Here is a 22,472-nt window from a genome sequence, read left to right as displayed (position 1 = left end):
TGTTCCAGCCCTCTGACCATTTCTGTGGCCTCCTCTGGCCCCTCTCCAACAGGTCCATGTCTTTCCTGTGCTGAGGGCTCCAGAGCTGGACGCAGGACTCCAGGTGGGGTCTCACCAGAGAGGAGCAGAGGGGCAGAATCACCTCCCTTGACCTGCTGGCCGCACTCCTCTTTATGTAGACCAAGACACAATTTGCCTTCTGGGCTCCAAGTGCACATTGCTGGCTCATGTCCAATCTTGCCCCCACCAGTACCCCCAAGTCCTTTTCCACAGGGCTGCTCTCAATCCCTTGATCCCCAGCCTGTATTGATACCGGGGGTTGCCCTAACCCATAGTATTTATAATTTATAGACCATAAAACATTTTTTCTTAATTTCTTTAAGCCTCCAGTCTGAGGAAGAAAAGGGGAAATGTTTTATCATGTGCAGTATTGTCCAATTTTTTTGTATTCCACTCTTATGCTAGGAGCAAATTAAGGCATTGCAGATAAAGAGATTATGCTGTCCTGAGGGGCTATCATGGTAGCAGCTGAAAGTAAAAGAGGCAGATGGGGTGGAAAAACTGGAATATATGTGAGAAAGGATGTATTAAATTATGATGCAATCATGGCTATTGAAAATATTCATAAGCTTTTAATGTTTTAATGTCAAGACTCATTTCAATGTGACTTCTATTTTAATTCACCTACAGGCTTTGGTTTAATGCCTTTGTACAGCCTCTGTTCAGGGCTTCTTGCATTGTGGAATTCTAATTTTCTGCTGCTTTAAGAGTAACTACTGGAGAATATGTATAGAAAGTTTAAATATTTACTCATTAGTATTAGTGAGAATAAGAGATATCTTCTAAGAGGAGAATTTAATACTATTCACTTAATTAGTGTTTAGTGCAAAAGCAAAGCAAAAGCATGTGTGCTGGGAACTTTTAAATAGTTCATGCAGAGGAAAAACGATCTTTTCTTCAGAACAGAACACTCCAGTTTTACTTCTATATTGTTCTGTTACCAAAAGCAAATGTAACGTGTACTAAGTCCAAACTGTGCAATTAGCTTGCAGGCAAAGTGTCTGAAATAAGGAAAGGGAAATGTTTGCTTCAGGAGCCCCTTCACTCAGAGTCAAATTGACTGAAATCTCAGACTAAATTCAAGATGACATACAGCTGAACACAAAGGGAAAAGGGACTTACTCTCAGCTGCTGTGCTGGGAGAGGAAGAGAGTGGAGAAAAAAAAAAAAAAATCAAAGGAATATTTTATGAACATCTGGCCCCAGGCAGTGGGACTTCTCATCTTTTGATGAGTGCAGCATTTTCCTGCCTTCACCTACCTGGGAAAACAAAGGGAAAGCTTGGCAACAAATAAACAAAAAGAGAAAAGTGGCAAATGTCTCTTGAGTATTAAACAAACAGTCACAGAACACCCTATTTTCATTATCCTGAGGAAATAGTTCAGGCATATACAGAGATGCAAATATCTCAAAAAGCCCTTAGAAAAATAACGCTTTATTACTAAATATGAGGAGCACATCCCAGTCCAGTTTTTATTTGAATACCATTTTCTCCCCCTGCTTGATGAGGCTTTGCTTGAATTACAAAAATCTGACAGATTCTGAATTGCTCAAACAAACAAGAAAACAAACAAACAAAACAAGGAAAGTCTCAAAAAAGGCAATTTTAGAACACACACAAAAATCTCACACCTAAAAACTAACAGGAAAAAAAAAGGAATTTGTTAAATAGCTTGGAGACAACAGGGCAAAATTTCTGAATTAACACATTTGGATGAAAAAACACTTCAGTTGGGAAACATTCCCCACCTCTGGCTTCAGGAACACAGACTGTGCCTTATCCTGAAATTCAGGGAGGAGTATACAGTAGAGTAGAAAGTAATAAACAACATTTTAAGATAGAACAGAATCACTTACAGAAGTTATAGTGAAACCGGACAAGCTTTCAAACTCCATTGATTTATTACAATGGCCCTTTTAAGGTGGCTGAAAAAGCACTCAGTGTTGGGGAGGGGAATGTAGCTACTAAGAGATAATTTTCTGTAAGCATTACCTTGCCTGTTTCTTTTCAAGTGGAACAGGCTGTTTTTGTGAAAAGTAGAGGCAATGCCAGATTATGTGAGCAGCATCTCAGAGCCTATCCTTGTCAGGTTTTAAAAAATTCTTCCAGAAACTAAACTTGTAACAATGAACCATCTAGACAGATAGCAAGCAGATACCACTACAATATCTGAGACAGACAGGGCAGACACACTTCAAAATATAGTATAAAGCAATAGTGAATTTAAAAAAATATTACTGGGATTTTACAATACTTAACCAGCATACTGAAGACTATACACCAAACCACTGAGTCTTAGATGCTGTAAGAAATAATGTTAAATAGTGCTGACATGGAGATTTTCTACAATAAATACCTGACCCAGAGATTTAAGGCTGGACAAACAACATTGAGATACCATGTTTTCTGAAATAGATTTGGCACTAAAAAGTTGAGTTCAGTTTTAGGTGCTATGTAAGAGGCTTGTGGCTCTGCCATCTCAGAAGCAGCACCATGATAGTGTTGACAGCCTAGTACTCTAGTAAATACTTACGCATGTTCTTTTAGTTCCAATTTATGTACCTGAAAGCAATGAAAGTGGTCACAGTGTGTAGTGCTAGGAATGTGACTATGCCTTTGCTGGATCAGGGCCCAAATGATCAGTTTTGCTCAGGACTGCATTCGGAATCCACTGGGTCAAACCTCCACGCCACTGATTGTGGCCTCTGCTCTCCACCACAGTATCAACAGCAAATGGAAAAACACAAGTATATGGTTGTTAGGGATTACAAAACTGAATTAAACCTGTACTTCCACAACAAACTGCTGCACACATTTTAAACCCTTCATTTTAAGTCTGTGTGTGGATGAAAGTCACTGCATTTATTTCACTTGATTTATAGACCATCTATCTAGCTGCTGCTCATAATTTGACCAGGTGTATCATTAGTATAATAACATCACAGCTTATGTCTATAACTTTTAATACAGTATGACCGAAGGACTGCCATTCTAACACATTTTGGAGTATCCTGTTATATTATTTAACTATGAACTCACATGCTCCAGCCTTTTTCTCAAAAAAACCCTTTCACAATGTAAAAAAACTTGCAGGGATACACAATGTATTGAGAATAAACGATGACTCCACATTTGAGCTTTTCTCTGAGAAAACCAAACAGGGCTGAGAAGCTGTTTCGAAATGTAAAGTGGATGTCCCTCCAGGCACGGTGACAGAATGCAACAGCCCTTGTTTTCTCTGCACATACATGGAAAGCGAAGCTGTGACAGAGTGCATTTTGAAATGCAGCGCAGCCACTCTGTTGGGAGCCTGGTTCCTCTTGAAGCATTATAGACATTTTGTTTATACTTCCTGATGACCATTTAATGAAATGGAACACTTTTATTTGCTTTGTTCTCCTCTCCTGAAGTATGCTGTTTCTCCTTAGGCAGAGTTAAGATGAAGCATATAGTGGAGCGTGATTCTAACTTCTTATGGAGCTAGAGACTGTAGCTCAGAATTTCCTGGTTTTCTAATTGTTTCTTTATTGTTGACATGCTATTCTTTCTAAGCAATTTGAAAAAAAAAAAAAGATAAATATTCTTTGTATCTTCTTTTAAAGATTTCAATTTTGGGGTGAATTTCTCCAACTTTCTTAAAGCCCCAAAGGGTGCTACGGAAAAACTTCCTTGATTCAGGAGTCCAGACGTTTTACAGGAAAGAAGTCATGAACCATAAGACTTTAATGTAAAGTCTGTGGAAGAAAACCTTTGCTACTTAAAGACCACCTGGCCAAGCAGTGCCCTCCTCTCCTATCTTCCAGAGTCTTGTGAAGAGAAGTAACAATTCTACAGGTCTCTTAGAGGTCAGCAAAGAAAAACCATGGCCCTGGAGCAAATGGCCTTCTCTTACATAGATCCCAAGCAAGGCAAAGTCATACACTTTCCTGCCCAAATTGCTGACAAAGTTTTCCTAAATCCTATAATGGAAAACAACTTGGCTGGCAAAAACATTAGCAAAATCAGAAAGGAAAGGTCAAGTTCTTCCCAGATGCTCTACTTGCTTTGGGCATCAAGGAAGAAAGTAAGCATATTAACCTTACTCGAATCCCTGTGTTTCTTGAACTCTGTGCAAAAAGTTGTAGGAGATGAAAATCATCTGTGAAAAAGCTCCTTACGTGGGTTTTAAAAAGCTCCTTCATTTTCTTATAGCCTTTGCCCTCTGTGAGCCTTGTGAGCATACAGGGTACAGAGATTACATTTTAAAGGCAGAGGAAAGCAAATATTCCAAGGACTTCTCAGTTGGTGAACTAGGGAGATAGCTTCCAATAGGGAAAAAACCAACCAACCAACCAAAAACCACAGGAGGCAAATCATTGAATCCTCTTGAAATTCAAAAGATTGGGAAAGTTTTTGCTTGGAAAAAATCCCGAAGTTGTAAATCTCAGATAACACATCTAGCTTCAGACCAGCAAAGGGAGAGAGGAGAGAGGTTTCAGCTTCTACGTGGTGCAGCACAATGGCAATGACCAACCTCAACGGAGCAGAGGAGAGCTGTCTCAAAGATGTGTCTCACATCACCGCCATGCACAAGTGCCACCCAACAGCCACTCAGTGTGGATCTCTGTACATGTCTGGAAGTCATGATGGAGGTGCCAAAAGTTGGCACTAGTAAAAAGATGGTCAGGCACACATCTTTGAAATGTGAGATTTAAAAAGAAAAGCAACATGGGGGAAACATGTAAAATTTTTACAAGGTTTTAAAGAACTTTTCCTCTCTTCGGTACTAAAAAGGCAACAAGTTCTTACATGGGAGGTTATCTGTGATTTCATTTGCCTAGGTGCCTAGGTGACTTGCCTTGAGAGGAAAACAAAGTCCCAGTTAAATACATATTTAAGTGATAAAGTCAGAAAGGATAATTTTTAGATCTTGTCTAACAGAGGCCACAGGATTTTTCAAAATCAATTGTGCTTTAACTAGAGCATAACTTGTAAAAAAACATTCAGTCTTGATTTAAAAATTTACAATAATGGATAATCTATCACACACTTTGATAAGTTATTCCAATGCATAATTATCCTGATGATGGATACTTCCATTATTTGTAATTTGAACATGTCTTTGAACTTGCAGTCATTTGATCTTGCTGAACTTTTGCTAAATTGGCAAGCCCTCTATTAAGAAATGTTATTTTCTCCTGCAGATACTAATAAATTATGATTAAACTATCTCTTGATGTGCTCCCAGATAAGCTCCTGGAGCCATTTTTCCCAACTTTATGGGAAATTTTCCAGTATTTTCTTTGAACTTCATTAATTTATAAGTACTCACCTTTGACCTGTGGAGATTAGACCTGGACAAGTAGCTAAATCTACATTTTAAAATATATCCACTCCAAGAAGTGATCCCTAGCACCCAGATCAAGGCCTACAGAGTGGTTGTACACACACCGTTCAGGGCCTAGCTCTTCATGGAGCAGGCCAGCCACATTCACACTACATAGTACTTGTCTCTGAGGGCCTTGCTTGAGTTCCTTCAGTTTTTAGACATAACAATTATTTTCCTAGCATTTTTCAGTGCCTGACATTATGAAAGAGCCATGTTACAGCTTTCTAGATTGCAGAGTTTTTAGCATGGGTCTATGTTGTGTGCACTGGAGAATGTTGTTAGGGCATGTGGAAATATTAGAGAGTATGAAGTCTTCTGATGCAGCATTGAAGAACCAGAGAGAGATGTCAAACAGAGCTTAGTCCAATCCATACAACCTTCCAGAAATATTTCCTGGATTTAACTATCAAAAAATTACACCATTTTTTTCTTGACAAAAGACAGGCTACTCCTTGAGAAAGACAGGGTACTGAGTAATTCCTGTGCCCTGTTGATGACCATGGAGCCAAGAGTGAAGAATGAACTAGGGAGCTAAGTTATTTGACAGTGTAGACATCCAGCATGTCAGGAATAAAAAGCCCATACCCAATAGAAAAACTTCCTGTACTCATATGTGAACTGTCCCTGTTTATGCATCCAATGATCACACAAAGTATTTTGACAACTGTATTAAACCTGGAGCTTATGTTCCTCTGATTATCCATCCTGGACTAATTCTCATGCATCTCTTCATTCTTTCTGAGTGTACAATTTTACACGTCAGTGCCTCGAAACACAGAAGTGCCAGTGAGTGTCACAACTCTACATAAAGCCAGAGTAACTGGACTTCGAGTGAGCTCTCAGAACAGGAATCACAGAGCAGTACAGACTGTACAGGATTACCGTGCAGGAGGTCCCTGTGCAGGCATGTTTGGAAAAAGGGATCACACAAAGCTTGTTTCCATGGATAAAAACTGAGGAGGTTTGCTGGAATTCACTGAATATTTGCCCAGAGGAAAGCAAGTACATCTTCCAAACCTAATCTATCCTGGACTCTCCAGCAAAGAATCACCCACTTCCAAAAGAAAAAAAAATCTGTTTCTTTATCCTCAGCTTCTGTAAATCAGCTTAGGTCTATTTAACTCAGGAGTCAGGCATTTACACCAGATCTGGACCTTCTCCATGATGCTTATCTACATTTCTTTCTTCCTCAGAAAGTAGCGAAAAGTGAAAGATAACAGGGAACATTGCTTTAAATTATGTAGGTTTTTTCTTGGTTTTGATCCTCTCAAAAGCATCATATTTAATAGTGGTTGAAATGTCAACAATTTTACAAGGTTTCCACTTCGGACTATGTGAAGAAGAAAAATGCACCCTGCATAGGTGATAATTATTTTGGCTGTCTTCTAATATTAACAGTAGTCCACAAGGCTAATTGTAGGGATGGGCAGAACGCGTAAGAACCAGCCACAGCTTTTCTTGGTCTGGTGTTCAGTCACTGTCCTAGCAACAGCAGAGGAAATGTGGCTGAGGGCCTGAACAGCCTCTCATGTATTTCTTTGTAGTTAGATGACAAACAGGTTTGGGGTTTTGCATTCATAAGCAATAAGACAACTTCCCCTCCTTGACAACTTAATGGGCAGTTTATTGACTGGGTGTGACTCAGGAGAACTAGAATGTTCTAAGAAATGGATTAGGGGAAGGAAAGCAGCACAGAATGAACAAGACTAAAAATAAACCATAGCGTTTTTTAAAGAAAGGAAACATAATGTACTTTAATGCGATGATTTCACCCAAAGGTCAGCTGAGGGTCAATCATTCTGCCACAGCCTTTTCTGTTCTAGCAGCAGAGGGACAGGTTAGGTTCCCAGCAGAAATACAGGGACATATTTGCTTAAGGAGAAAATGTGTATGGAGCTGTTTAGCATCCTCATAGCCAAACTGAGGTATAGTTTGGATGGGTGGACTGCAAGGTACATGGAAAGTAAGTTGGCCTGCCAAACTCAAAGGGTTGTGTTCAGCAATAAAACATTCAGATGGCATCCAGTTACAAGTGGTATTCCACAAGAGTTGATACTGGGACTGATACTGTTTAACATCCTGATTAATGAGCTAGAGATGAGATATAATGCATCCTCAGCAATGTCACATGTGACATCAAATTGGGGGCTCTGACCAGTACCCTGGGGATAGAGCTGCTATTCAGAGGGACTTTGACAGGCTCGACAAATGGGTTAAGAGAAAGCTCACAACATTCAATGAGAAGTCCTGTGTGGGACTATTCCTGAAGGGACAGTACAGCCGACAGACAGAAAGGAGCTTTTCAGGAAAAGTTCTAGGGCGTTCTGTGGACAGCAAGTTGAACATAAGCCAGCAGTGTGACCTTGTGACAAAGAAGGCCAACCACATCCTGGGCTGTATTAGCCCCTTAGGACAAGGGAAGTGATTAACAGTCTTCACTCAGCACTTGTAAGACCACATCTCAAGTACTGTTTTGGATGCCTCAGTTAAATAAAGACAATGATATGCTGGAGCAAATCCAGCAGAGAGCAACCAAAATGGTCAGAGGCCTGGAGAACACGTATGAGAAGCTGAGAGAAACAGACTTGTTCAGCCTGGAGAAGAGAAGGCTAAGGGGATCTCTTTCTGCTCTCTACAGATACTTAATGGAGCCAAACTCTTCTAAGAGATGCACAGAGACAGAATGCGAGGTAACTGACACAAATTGCAGCAAAGGAACTCTAATTACAAATCAGGAAATTTTTACTTTTATTTTTTACTTTTCTCACCGAGACAGTAGCCAAATACAGGAGCAGGCTGTCTTGAGAGGTATCCTTGGTGATAGTAAAACCTCAACTGGAAAAGGCCCTGAGCAACTTAAGTTGGCTTTCAGTGTGAAGAGGACTAGAAGACCTCTGGAGATCCCTTCCGGCTTAAATTGCCTATAATTCTATGATCCTATTTGGGAAAACTTCTCTGTTCACCATCTCTGCTAAGTCCCTGAGAGTAACAGTGTAGGAACTATCTGTATATATATGGTACTGCAGTGCTCCTGTCCTCAGTTCAATACAGACAGGTGGAGGAGGGAGGGTTGAGGAGCTACAGCAGGAACAATTAAAGGCGGAATGTAGCTGAACATAGAGACAGAAGAAAGACAATGGGGAAAGGGAAGAATTGAGCTGCTGCTACTTCCAACATCTCAGTGTCCACGCAATTTTGCAGATTCTTCTTTCTCAAAACACCTCCAACTCAGGGAGTATAAAGTCTTGATATTTTTTTAAAGGGGAAAGGTTTGTACTGAGCCTAGTGTGTTCTATCACTAAAATGATTAAAGCATAGTGATTCCTGTAGCCAATAGCACCTAGGAGAGTGATTTGACTATGACCAAATTCAGCTGGTTTTTTTGTTGGCACTCCCTTAGAGGTGACAGCTTTGACACAAGGGTGTAGAAAGACATCTTACTTACTCTGCTGCTTTTTGTGACAGGCAACTGGCTACTTTTTAAGAGTCCAAAGATGGAGCCCAACTGTGATACCTCTTTCTTTGCTTTGGGACTACGGCTAAAACCTCCGTTTCTGTATCTACAGAAAGGATCTATCTCTACACAATCACTTTTACAAACACAATGAGAAACTGGAAAGTGAACTTGCACTTCAGAAGAAAAAGTACTGGTTTTACTACTACTATGCGTTTGTCTGGAGTTCTCCTGCCATATAACAGAAGTTTTTGTTCTCCATTGAGGCACCTGGATGCATCTACTAAGCTTTTATGTGCAAGTCTTTCATCTAAATTTAACCTGCTAATGATGGTCCCTCTACAATAGAGGGCATTTCAGAGTGCTGGACAATATAATTTCTCATCAAGCTATGTATGTTCACATAAAGAACTGTCTTGATCAAGCTAAAAATACCGCACTTCAGAATGATTCTTTAAATCGTAAGATTGGAACAGTACATATATATGTCCTATTTAGGTACATTACATGGAGATCAACATTGTGGATTCATGTCAGACCGGTAAAAAAACTCAAACTAGGGCAATTTAATCAACTAAAACAACATCCTTTTTATATATGCCAATACCATGGAAACTAGAATCTGGTATAGGCTGTCTGAATGCCATTGTTTTTTTACCACAGGGTTCTTAGGAGATGAAAGTTTTCAGTGTTTCAAAGAAAGTCAGGTGTTGTTTAAAAAAAAGAGTTATTGCAGGGACTGATAGTTCCAATTGCCAAAGAGCAGAGGATGTATCCCAGAGAATGCAATGAACAGTAGACTAATCCAGTTCTAGCAATGCCATTATTATGCAGACAGGCCTCTCAAACTAGAGGCACCATTTTCAAAATCAAATACATATTGACCCATATTTCAGAAATGTCAAGCATGCTGTAAACAAGTTCTTGTTACATCACATGCTTTAGAAACTGCATGAGAAAGACTGGAAAGGAAGCTGTTCTTTGAAGGTAGTCAGCTTTAAGATAGCTTATTTTTAAGTGCAAGCTACCGATTATAGCCGACAGGGATCTGGTCATCAAAAGCATTATCATTTTACTTTCCCACCATCGACACAGACAGACTGAGATTTCCTGTTGTGTCTAAAAGCAACAAAGTGTTGGCCCTTCCTAAACTACTACCTGTACAGTGTGCATGATACTTGTACTTCAAATGCATCTTTGTGTGTTAGAAAGCACGTACGTAGCCGTATGCTTTGCACTGATAACAGTATCTGCTGAATGAGCCCACAGTACCTTAAAGAAGGAATAATCTAATCCAAAAAGCTGGTACAGTGTGAATCTGAGTAGCTGAAGAAAGTGTTATTTTTTGCTTTGACACTGGTGTTCGCCTTTTTTTTTTTTAATCATTAAAGTGTACTTTTCATCTGTTTGTAAAGGCTTCTGTACTTACAACCAAACCTAATGATACCAATTCCTGTACCAAATGTGACTAATGTTTTACGTAGGAGGCAGGAATATTGCAATGGGTTTTAGAAAGAGCGTGGCTAAACTGAGTCAGGCCCCGATGGTGGGCATTTAAAGGTTCTATAAACCATGAGTTCTCTGACTTACTCATTCACTGAGGTAAACAGGACAAGTCTCCTCTCTCAAGCAACCACTATAGACCTTTATTAACATCATGAAGAAAAGCACTAGTTTTAGTCAGACTCTATGGAACGTAGTTTGTGAATTAGTGCTACGCTCAGATGGGTGTCATGGAACTTTGACTCTTCCAGGAGGAAAAAGAAAGGCATTTGGGTAACAAATCTATCCAGAATTAGGCAAGAATAACTATTTAAAGCATTAATTGTGAGGATTCCTGAAAAACAGAAATGTCTGATTAAATTAAAAGTGCTCAGCCCATCTTAACATCAGATCCATTATCATAATGTCACGAGCAGAGGCTTGTGAAGCTACGGTGAAAGTGGTTATCATGTTTCCAGAGCAGGACCACAGGCAGTTCCATGACCCCCCACTCTCTCATTTTGCACTGCTTTACTAACAATTTGCTTTCTGCACTGAAGATGCACAATATCATCATGAAGAAGCACAAGCTGTGATCCAGTCTGATTTCATATAAACAGTCTGCCCTATGCTAGCCTTTATTATTCATGACTGTTAAATATTATGTAAAAATGACAGAACATATGCTTCCCACTTCCAATCCATCTTCCATAGGTCCTTTTCTTTGGGGAAACAATAAAGGAAAGAGATTCAGTCTAGCATTCTTCCCATCATTGCAAACATGGGAGTAATAATGCATGGTGCACATGTATCCTGGGTAATGGTTAGGTGCTAGCCATTCCCTTCTGTTCTCAATCCACAAATCTGGTGATGTGACATCTCTCAGTGTGGGAGGATGAATCTTCAATTCAGGCTGCTGAGACACCTCCTTACAGTATCTCCTAGCCGCACTGAAGCAGTGTATTTTACATGTGCCTCAAAACCTCAGGATGGGTTTCTGAAGTCCAGAAATCTGAAATCCCCTGAGCCAAAGTTTTTACAAATGCCCTCCTGGCACCCAAACGGCAGGCACAGATCCATCCTAAAGTTCCGTTTGAAAGGCGTGGGGTCCATCTCAGCTGATATAAGTCGGCCCTGCTGCACTAAAGACAGAGAAGCCAGGGTGATCAACACCAGCTGAGGAAGCGGCCTGAAATCATGATAACGGTCACCACAAACTGCTTTTTAAAGCTATTCTCCACCATGATGGAAAGCATAAGGCAGACGAAGTACTAGAAGCTTTTATGTTTAGAATTTCTTTGACAAGGTATTTTTCTGAGGACTAAGATGACTGTTACTCCAGAAATGAACATCAAACCATACAGTGCAATTCTGGAGCTGTCAGTTTAACATCTGTAAAGAGAAAAATCACAGTGCAGCTCAGGCAATACTTAAAAAAGCACAATTCAGGCAGTGAAAGACAATATAGAGAGAAAAGTGCGCTTTAGCTAATGTATGAGGAATCTGAAAGGGTTAATTTCAGTGTTGACAAGCAAAATGGAGTGGATGATATATTAAAAAAAGTATTTGATTAAGCAGCTTACTGAGTTTTGGCCAAAGAGGTACTGAAAAAACCTGGGTACCTTTATGATACAGAAAGAGCTGTGTTTAAAATGGCTCGAGGAAGGGAATGTTATTGTAAATAATGGTTCTACTAAGAACATTTTAAACACCAGTTAAGTTGTCACTGAACTGATTTTTGAATTTGGTTTGTTTTTTTCTAAGTTTTTATTATCATGGGTTATCTGCCTGTGCAAATGAGGAAGAAAAATGGAAAACAACCACATAAAATCTTCCCTGAAAATGTGTACTGGCTATCAGGAGATTTCGCTGGGCACACAGGAATAGGAGAACACACATGCTTACTGGGTTTAAAGAGCTAGTGGAGAAGGAACAAACACACCTTTGGCTTTAATGTATTTGCCTTCTGGGACACTCTCAAACTGTATGTTGTCCAGAGTGGCTCAGACATAGAAAGGTAGGAGTGAAAGATAAATTATTTGCTTCAGAAGTCAGGAGGAAGCAGTGGAAGAATTTTGACTTTGAGGGATGCTTCTGTATCAAATCTGCCAGGGTTGGGTCTGGCTGAAGAGCCTTCACATAAAAGTCCTTTTTCCTAGGATTGTGTCTTAGGACTGTAGTACACACTCTCCCAAGAGCAAAGACTGAGAGCTTCCCCCCATCCAGTTTTGTTTAGCTTATTAAAGTTTCACAGTTTTGGGGGCCCTTTTACTGTTCCTAAGAACAACTTTAAGCACCTGCATTTCAGAGACTTCTTTTTCTGGCCCACTGTCTTTCATGAGCGTTTAGAGTTATTGCCTCTCTTTCCTGTTCCCCCTCCACCCGTTTAGTTTTCTGAATCCTCCTTGGCCACAGTGTTGTGTTCAGTGTCAATTATTTTAATTTACTGAACACATCAAACAAGCTCCAGTTTCACTTCGTATTTAATTTTCCTTGAGAGATTTATACCTCCAATCCCTGTAGATTACTGAGGCAAACAATGAATTCAATTAAGAAAATTATAGTAAATGATGCTGATTCTGGCAATAACATCGTTTGCTACTTCTCAGAGGTTGCACAGTTTCACTTCATGACCTCTTGTTCCATGTACTTAAAAAAACATCATTCCACTTCTTACAATCACTTGTCAATCTTCCATTCATCATCTACCTTCTGGTTTTCTTTCTTAAAAATAGTTTTTCTAACTACAGGTGAGTTGTCTGAGGAAAAAAATTGTGAGCAAACTAAAATCCCGGGCAGGATTATGCATGGCCTGGTAGGTATGTATTAACACATACCAAAAATTAACACACGCAGTGTATCTGACTGCAGACATTCAATTATTTTTGCTTTCAGTGGAAGAATTTTGTGATATACTGACATTTGATATCCCTATAAAACATTTGGAACAGCTAGTTAAGACACTATAAATTAAAGCTTTGCAGCATTTTTATTTACATAATTGCATTTTAGATACTACCCGCCATACATTTCTGGGTTATTCTAATGTTATGCGGTTGTGACACATTTCTCCCTGCTGGCATTAAAATGGCAGAAAGGAAAAAGCAAAAATGCGGCAAAAAGAAAGTAGCTATAAAAGGCTGTAGAAGAAAAGATACTGCTTTGTCGTGTAACAATGAACAGAATTGACTTCAACAAGTTTAGCTGTGTATAACATAAGCTTTCAGGTTTCAGGACAAATCCATAAAACTTAGTTCTGTCTCATGCTTTTGTGGGCGGCTGTGGCAGCAGGCGGTCCAAGCCGTTATATATGCAATTCTGCTCTGGCAAGTGGGGAACCAGGAAACAAACCTCTTTTGCCAAAATCTTGTATCTGTATCTATCTGTGTTCTGTTAGGCTAGTATTTCAAACATCTTCACAGAACAGAGATGTTTTGCAGAGGCAGAAATACAAATTTACAAAAAAACTGGTGTTATTCCTCCATATATACAAAGGAATATAGACACACAGATGACCCAACCGCAACTTGTGCAATCCTTTTTCTAGTTACTCTGTTTAATTCAATTCAATGTATTTCCATGAAGCAAACCCACTGTTATGGTGAATAATTTCCTGGTTGTGCAGGGTTAGTTAAATGGACGCATCTTTTCTAAATGGAGGCTTCCCCATCTGTTCTGCCCTTTTATTACAAATAGAGGGGGAGCCTAACTCTCTGCATCAGAATGTGAAGCCAAGGAACAAAATGATTTAGATGTACGTGTATGTTCTTTATGCACCTGGTATGTTTTCTTGTATACCAAACACAAATCAGTAGGAAGACCTGGCTCTTGTAACCTAATAAAATCTCTGATCTAGCACCTTTATTTCTTTCTTACGGCAGCAGAAATTGATGGCCAGTAGTTTGCATTTTATTAGGACAATTATGATACCGTTGTTGTCCTGCAGGAGTTGTATCTTTATTGGGCTGACATTTTGTGACACTATTTACCTGTCTACAGAAAATGAGCCTTAATTCCTATTCTTTTTTTCTTGCTGGGCCTACATATGCTTCATCATGGAGAGGAATCTTGCAGGAGATGGGCTGAGGATGTGTCAAACTGCTGACAAGCTCTGTCCTTCCCCAAGGGATGTCACACAATCTCCTTGAGAAGATTTAGAGAAGGAAGAGATTCTCCTCAGAGTAGCACAGGACCAGAAACTCCAAAATGCATCACACTGCATCATTTTTACTGCTTTAAATGACAAATTTTGCAGTAGGCTAGGAAGAGAGGTGCAAGTTACCACATCACATACTCCCTATATGATGAGACTGATTCCATCTCAACACAAACGCTAAGTCAAAGAAAACACTCAGGGCCTACCTGTGTTGTAGCCCCTCCCAAGAGCCGGCCAGGGACGATGATTCTTCCAAAGGTTGCCCAAATACCAATCGCTCTGGTTCTCCACCAAGCCAAGAACCTGCTGCCCTGGAAATGAGCAAATTGCAAAAAGATCATGAGACAAAAGACAGTCAGCCAGTGGAAAACACGCACGAAATCTGGTGAGGGACAGCTAGTGGAAACAGAAGACAGAAATTCGGATGCTGCCTCCCTTTCACTCCTTACGAAGACGCCTGCTTGGGTAACAGACAGCAATCCTGGCACAGCCAGCTCAGCACAGCTCGTTTCTTTCCTTCTCCCCTGGCTAGTCTGAGTAATTAAACACTGTGGGAACCTTTGTCGTGCCGACAAAAAAATATCACCCAGACGAATCTGAATGCTGCTTGATTTTGGAATACAATGATGGAGAATCCTCCTAGTGAGAAGTGTTGGTAAACTGATCATCTAATATGAAGATCTGTTCATACTCTGGTGGAGATAATATAATTGAAGAACAAGGCTCAGTATAACAAATTATTATCTTCCCATCCCCTCTCCTCACTAGTTTCAGAGATTTTTTTCTCAGTCACAAAGGAAATCCCTTTTGCTGAGGAAAATATTAGATTCTAAGAGTTTATCTACATAAGAATGTTGCACTGTTTTAATTTAAGAGAGTAATTTAAAAGTTATTTAGGTAAGCCTATGTGGAATGCTGCATAGAAATTATGATTTCAGTTTTAGATGGGCTTATTTTGGTTTAGCTTACATTGATTAGCAGCTAGCTTCAGCTAGAATAAAATGTGTTTTAAATCAAATGTGTCTAGAAGGTTTGCACTGCTTAAAAATCAACTAAAAAGTAAATGTTTGTATAGATAAGGACTTAATTATCTATCCTGAAATGTGCTGTATAAAATGTAAATAAGAGAAGTGATTGAAATGGTGCTCTGGTGATGGTGGATGTAGGGGAGGGGAAAACTGCATTTGGTTCTAGTCAAAGAATGGGAATGGCGTTTTGACAGAGGGACCTGCTCAGTGAGGGCGCTAAGACTGGGACTGGAAATTATTTTGCACCCTTTTGAGAAAGCATCGTGATCTAAAGGCACATTTTCAAATCCCAGCTATGCTCATAAAATTGGGTGTATAGTCACAGCAGTGCACTGATAGCATTAAATGATCATTATATGTTGCTTATATAGGACCAGGGCTGTATTACTAAAAAATCAGCATGGCCTAAGACAAGACTGGGCTGAGAAGCAAGACATAAAGACAGAAATGATTAATTCAATTTCATAATTGGCAAGGAAAACATTAGGCTAGGTCAGGTGATTGTGATACCTTCCTGTGGTATCTATAACTCAGCAGAACATCAGTAACCCCACATGTGTCTCAAATGCTATTTCAAAGAGTGTGAGCAGCAGACAGTGGCCAATGCATATAACAAATAAATCAGAACATTACAAAAGCGTTCAAGGAGTGAACAGAAATCAATCTAGAAATAACCTTGAGAGATTATCGAGTCTACTCCCCATCACTGGTCAGGATCATCCTACTCTATCCTAATCACAACATGCCAGTCCTCACCAGACCTAATTTTCTAATGATGTCTCTCCTTTTCCATTATATATTATATATATTTCACATATTTATTTTTTCACAATATACCCCATAACTCATTTTTAAGAAGGTGGAAAATCTGGAGGAGAGCTGAAAGGATCATATGAAAGACCACCACACATTTATTAGCCTATTGGCGCTACTAAAAAATGGAAATATTAACAGCGTGCAATGCAAACGGAAGGAAATTACAAGTTAGAGACAGATGCATCCTAAGCAACTGATGATTTGTTTATATAAATAAACTGTAGCATCTCTCCACCTGTGAGACACATGGAACACATTAGACAGCACATGAGGTGCCACAGGCCATACACTGTGAGGAAATATGAAAGGGATCTCAACTGGCTGAAATGAGTCTTAGCCAAAAAAGGAAGAAGGGCACAATTTAAACAAACACTTGTTGATTCTGTGCTGGGAAGACTGCCTGTTCCCTATAACCACTCCCTTACCAATGAGGTAGAATAAATCAAAATGAGAAACTACCATGTCTAGTAAAGAATGAGAAAAACAAACAAAACCCCCACAAATGAAACCAAAAGCAAAACCCAACCAACCAAAAAATAAACAAATAAACCAATAAAAAACGCAGGTGCAGCTGGGCTGGAATGGATTGAAACAGCTGGTAGGAAGAGAGTGACCCTGCCCATATTCTAACGATGCACTTCACAACTCAGCAGTCCACAGATCCTTCTCAGGATAGTACTGCTAACATCAAAATAAATGTTAGAATTTCATTTGCAAGAAGCAGATACTGAACTTCCTCACCATGGAGCATCAGTCTGCTTTCATTATTTTAGCCCCATGCATTTCCCAACAAGCCACAGCCTTCAAACTGATGAATAATAAAAAATGAACAAATCTTGCTGCTTGTTAATGGTCTTCCTTTCCCACCTACCAGTCCAAAATCTCAGTTCTGACAATGTACCCCTGAAATACTTATTTCTCAGTTATTATTTCTCATGCTAAGATAAACTGAAAAGGCTCATGAAATTATGTTCGCACATATTTATTGCAGCTGTATTATTTCCTTCCTCTTTTTCCCTTTATTTTTGAAGGTACCTGAACAAATCCTGCTCTCACCAGTATTCCTTGACATTTGATACAGGACATGGATGAAGGCGGAAATTAACACCATGTAAGCTTTAAGGCTTAGATCCATGAATCAGATAATATGACTTACTGTTTACCAACTGAGCTGGAATAACTGCCTGTTCATGTCTTTTTACCTTGTCACAAATACAAAGTAAAATGTGTCAGCTAACACGCTTTAGTTGGCTTTTGCAATGGTCTGGGAACGCACACACGTTCACGTACTGACCTAGAGTAATGCATGTGACTTGTCAGGCTGGTGTAACTCTTGCTGGTGTCTAAAAACCTACCATGCAGACATAATAGCTTGTCTCCCAAGCCACCTTCGAGAAATTTATGAAGATTGTTTTGTACCTTCTCTAGTTATATTTCTGTTTTCTCCAGCCTGCAATAGTGCTGTTGTCTCTGCCAAAGGAGAACACAGTTTTATATCCCTTTACATTGTCTCTATGATCCTGACTTAAGGCAGAAGTGATCAGGAAAACAGAACTTCAGCTGCACAGCAAATATTCATGGTTCCAAAAAATGTTTTCATTCTGAATCACTATAAAAAAAAAGAAATTCAGAAATATTCTCTGGAAGAAAATCCCCAAATATTTTGATATAAAGATATCAAAATAACCACATCTAAATATATACCATATTATTCTATGTACCTAAAAGTTCAACCAAAATAAAATAATAAGATTTGCTCTTCCAATATTGAACAACTAAAAATGTTTCACTCAAAACTTTCACTAATTTTTTTTTATATTAATGAATCATTGTGAGAATATCTGTCCAGTGTCTCTGAGCATTACCAGTTATTTCATTTAGTTATTTACTTCTTCAAATACATTAGGAAGTTCTGGAAACGAAACATGGGCCAAGGCAAGGCATGCTGTTGAGCAGGCACAATGAATGCTCTCCTTGCCCATAGTTCTTTGACCATCCATCAGCTCTGACCTCTCCCTTGGCCGCTCTTCAGGCCTTCCCCACAAGGTACATGGAGGTCTTTGGAAACTTTCACCAGCTTCATTTCACCTCTGACCGTACTGAAACCTGAATTGAGCTTTTCTGAGGAGAAGGACTACAGTTCCTTGCCACCATGGCCTGTTGTAAAAGGCAACCATAAAAGAGTTATGGGAGTTATTCTTCCAGCAGATGAGAACACCGTGGCGACCATAATGAATTTGAATTGTTCAGCATTCTGAGCTGCCCGTTTCTTCTTCCTAAAAGTTATTAAAATAAAATACTACCAATAGCAGCAAAAGCTCTGTCACTGTTTTCTGCTCTGGCCCTGCAGCTATGATTAAGCGCACTCCTCTCACTCCCTGTTACTCCAGGCACAAGTTAGCTTATGAAAATCAAGCTGTCTTTCTTACTTATTCATACATCACCACTAACAGCCAGACAACAGAAAACAAGGCTATGATCCTGGCATGACCACAGTGAAAAATTATTGAGCAGGCAGAATTACAGCTGGATTGTCGGGAATGGGGCTGTATGCTGCCTGGCTGTGGGTCGACGCTTCTCCAGAAGGCAGCTGCACAGCTACAGCTTGTTGCCCAATACAGCTGTTGCCTGATGGCTCTTGCATGATGAGAAGTGCTTTTCTCCTTGCTAAAAGCTTAGCTGTCACTGGGAAGAGGTTTCCATGGAAAAGCAAAAAACCAGATACTTCTGAGCCTGACAACTCAATGCCTTTGATTCTGTTTTCACTTCATAGATTTTTGGTGGCTAACGGAGGGGAAAGCATGATCCTCTAATTCAAGCATGGAAGTGGACTCCAAACCTCATCTCAGCTCCTAGCTTTGATACTGTTCCCTTGGGTGACACCAGACAGGTCACGTAACAGCTTCTTGCTCAATTCTCCCGTAATAAAAATGGGGATAACAACACCAATTACTCCGTCCAGCACAGTTTTGTGTCTCCAGCAGCCGGGAGCAGCAGCTGTTCAGCAAAGGAGCACCACAGGGCAGCTGTAGGGTGGTGCTTCTGATTGCTGGTCCTCCAGCTTCCAGTGGCTTGTGGCACGTCACGCATCTGAAGAAGTATGAGCTTTTATTTATGTTGAGTTTGGTATCTGTCAGTTTCATTTGGTGCCCCAGTACAATCTTGCTATCTGTGAACAATACTTTCCTATTCTGCCCTGATTTTTTCCCAGTTTTAGAGAATTCTGTCTTCTCTAGAGTCTTTGGTACAAAGGACCCTAACCTTAGCTCTTGCCTTGAGGTATTTTGCTATAATAAATAATAATAATAGTAGTAAAAAATACAGTTATTACAAAATCTTCTTCAGCAGAAGCCTTTTTTTTTTTTTTTGTCTTAGAGACTACAGTGAGTTTCACGTGGCTCCACTGCAATCACAGCAGGAGCAATGGGCCCACATCAAATAGCCAGGGTGAGCTGCACTTTCTGTGGTCCTCAGGACATCAGGCTGTTTCCAGAAAGGGAAAGCAAAAAGGCATGTTAGAGGGGTGCGAAGGGGTGGGATGGCACCTTTTGATTGCCCATGGCCAAAGGGTGAGCTGGTATCACAGGAGAGATCTGTTTCAGCACAGCTCTCCTGGTTGTCACATTCTCAAGGTTTAGTTGTATTTGGTATGGGCCTCCAAAGCGAAAAGCAAGTGCAAAGTATTTTTCAGCCTTAAGAAGCACAAGAAGTAAGGAATTTCTACACTGTGGAGGTTATTAAAGAAGAACAGAGCAGAACTCTGTCTTGCTACTTTGGGCTATTTTAACAGCCATGGTTTAGATCATTAGGAATTTAATACAGACACAAATGCTGGCGCCACAGCCAAGTGCTGCCAGAGCAATGCATGTCTTCAGTGCAAGCTGAAAGAACAGGAGAAGGATCCAACAAGAATTTAAGATTCAAGCTTGGCAGGAATCAGAACTGCAGAGTTCTGCTCCCAAAACGGGACATAGAAATAGAGAATAAAAAGGTGACAGAAAAGAAGAGGGAAAATGTACACATTCTGAATGCTGGAACATTTCTAAATTGGCCAGTACCAAGTCTGATGAACATAATCAGGACTAGCAGAATCTATAGTGGTACAATGAAGCTGGGTTATTTTCTGCACCACTTGGAATTAAAATCTTTCATTAATGTTCTTTCTCTCTTCTCCCCTTCTCCTGATTTCTTTATCTTTTAAATATCTGCATAAGACACCTCTCCTCTCTGAAATATGTGAAGCCATACATCCTTTTAGCTGGTGTAAATCTGCATGATCAGTGTGCTTATGCTGATTGATACCAGCCGAATGTGTTGCACTTCATGTTAAGCCTTGCCTGAGTGACTGACCCCTTCTCTATGGCCTTCCAGTCCCTGACCTTGCACCAGTTCATACAAAATACGTGGCTTCTAAAATCTTTCACTTCTCCTGCCACGTCTCTCATCCACCTTTTCACATCACTGTCAAATTCAAGCTTTTCACCCTCACACTTAATGCCCTATGCAATTCTGGCACTGTCTATACCAATTCATGTTTCTTCCTGCTCCCAACCAAACTCACTCCTCTCTTCTACTGCCATGTCCTCTCTCATTCCTAAAAAAACCCTCTGTCTTCTCATGCAACAAATGCTCTGAGTTACCTCTGAAAATCTATTTCTAGCACAAAAATTCTGAGCACTTCCCTCTATAAAGTTTTTAGAAATTTTATGATTAATCCAGTGTAAAATATCCACATGACGTCTTGTGTGTGCACTGTACCACAAGCCTCCCTGTCCTTAGAAACACAGGATGACACTTTATTATGTGCCTGTACAGTGCAGGACACACTATGTTCAACAGAATTGAACACTTCAACCCCTACTGTGCATTTATTTCACAGGTTTGCATACACATAAATGATATATGCATTATAAGTGCACGCACACATACACCTGCATATACCTATAAACACAGTCATATATAAATGTATAAATACATACTGATGTGCATGTGTGTTTGTGTATATAGGCAGGCAGAGGAAAAAGCAGTCCCTACTGTGAAGAACTTACATTTTATACGTGGAAAAATCAAGTTTTGGGGAAAAAGACCTCCTACATGTGTTTAAATTTTAATTTGATACCTCATTTGCATCAAATATGTTGCTGTTTCCCAACAGCAATTAGCCCTTCTTAGTGGACTGATTGCTTATAGAGAGAAACTGCATGGACTGTTATTAAGGAGCAACTTGGATGACAAGGAGGCCAAAGTGTAGCTGGAGGTACCACAGGTACTGGAGGTACCACAGGACTGTCTCAGGAGAGGAGAGGATGGATCCATGGGAGCATCACGTTGGAAAGCACACTGGTGCCAGGAGAGGTAGGAAGGAGACAGGCAGCGAGCGCATGACAAAAAAAGGAGGGTAGATAAGCGAAGCAGATCCAGTACACCAAGGGCAGGAAATGACAAGATGGGGCAGGTTGACTCAGTGAAGGGGAAAGGAGTTAGTGAAAGGAATAAAGGAAGACACTAGCAATTCTGGAATAAGGATCTAAAGCAATGGTGTAAGCTGACGGTTGGATGTACTCAGAGGTGGTGATGTTGCCAGGCCAAAAGAAGTTACCGCAACTTGGGCCACAGAAGAAGAATAACTCAGCAAGAGTCTGTACAGAAAGAAACATGACAAATGTTTTGTAGGTGGTAGGAGGGAGGATTCAAAAGGCACAATCATACACAAAAGGTGATCAAGAGGATGAAGTACACAGAATTGAATGGAGAAAGGTTGGGGTAAAGAGCTAAACCTGTGATTCATCTTCATAAGGAAAGATGAAAGAATGAAATCAATCAAAAGAAGAGAATATATTAGGTTTTCATGCATTTTCTCCTCTCCTCCAAGGAGCTTGTTGGAAAATGAAGAGGACAGTGAGGAGTTCAGCAAACTACAGCAAAGTGAGTGAATCTATCAAAAATGTTTGCAGCACTTTCATCTACAGAATTTCAGGGAAATGGATTCTCAGCAGCTGAGCACAAGAGAGTAAGTGTAGAAAAAAACCTTCCACTTTGGAACAAAACTTTTGGAGGTTTTCTGTGACAATAGCAAGGCTTCGTGTGCCCGTGACAACAGGGCTACT

General features: G+C 40.0%; 1 protein-coding gene across 2 annotated transcripts in view; it reads right to left on the bottom strand.

Annotated features, from left to right (window-relative positions):
- LARGE1 (LARGE xylosyl- and glucuronyltransferase 1) overlaps positions 1–22,472 on the bottom strand; it is a 289,002-nt gene that overhangs the window by 49,922 nt on the left and 216,608 nt on the right. For both annotated transcript variants that reach the window (XR_010607125.1, XM_065646803.1), the window contains exon 8: positions 14,728–14,832. Coding sequence is in view for 1 of the 2 variants with exons in the window: in XM_065646803.1 (XP_065502875.1) it covers positions 14,728–14,832 (105 nt within the window). In the remaining variant the exon portion in view is untranslated. The remainder of the gene's footprint in view (positions 1–14,727; positions 14,833–22,472) is intronic.

The sequence above is a fragment of the Caloenas nicobarica genome, chromosome 1 (assembly GCF_036013445.1).
Source record: "Caloenas nicobarica isolate bCalNic1 chromosome 1, bCalNic1.hap1, whole genome shotgun sequence".
NCBI classification, from domain to species: Eukaryota; Metazoa; Chordata; class Aves; order Columbiformes; family Columbidae; genus Caloenas; species Caloenas nicobarica.
Note: the sequence above shows the minus strand (reverse complement) of the source record. Positions and strands in the feature narration are given on the sequence as shown.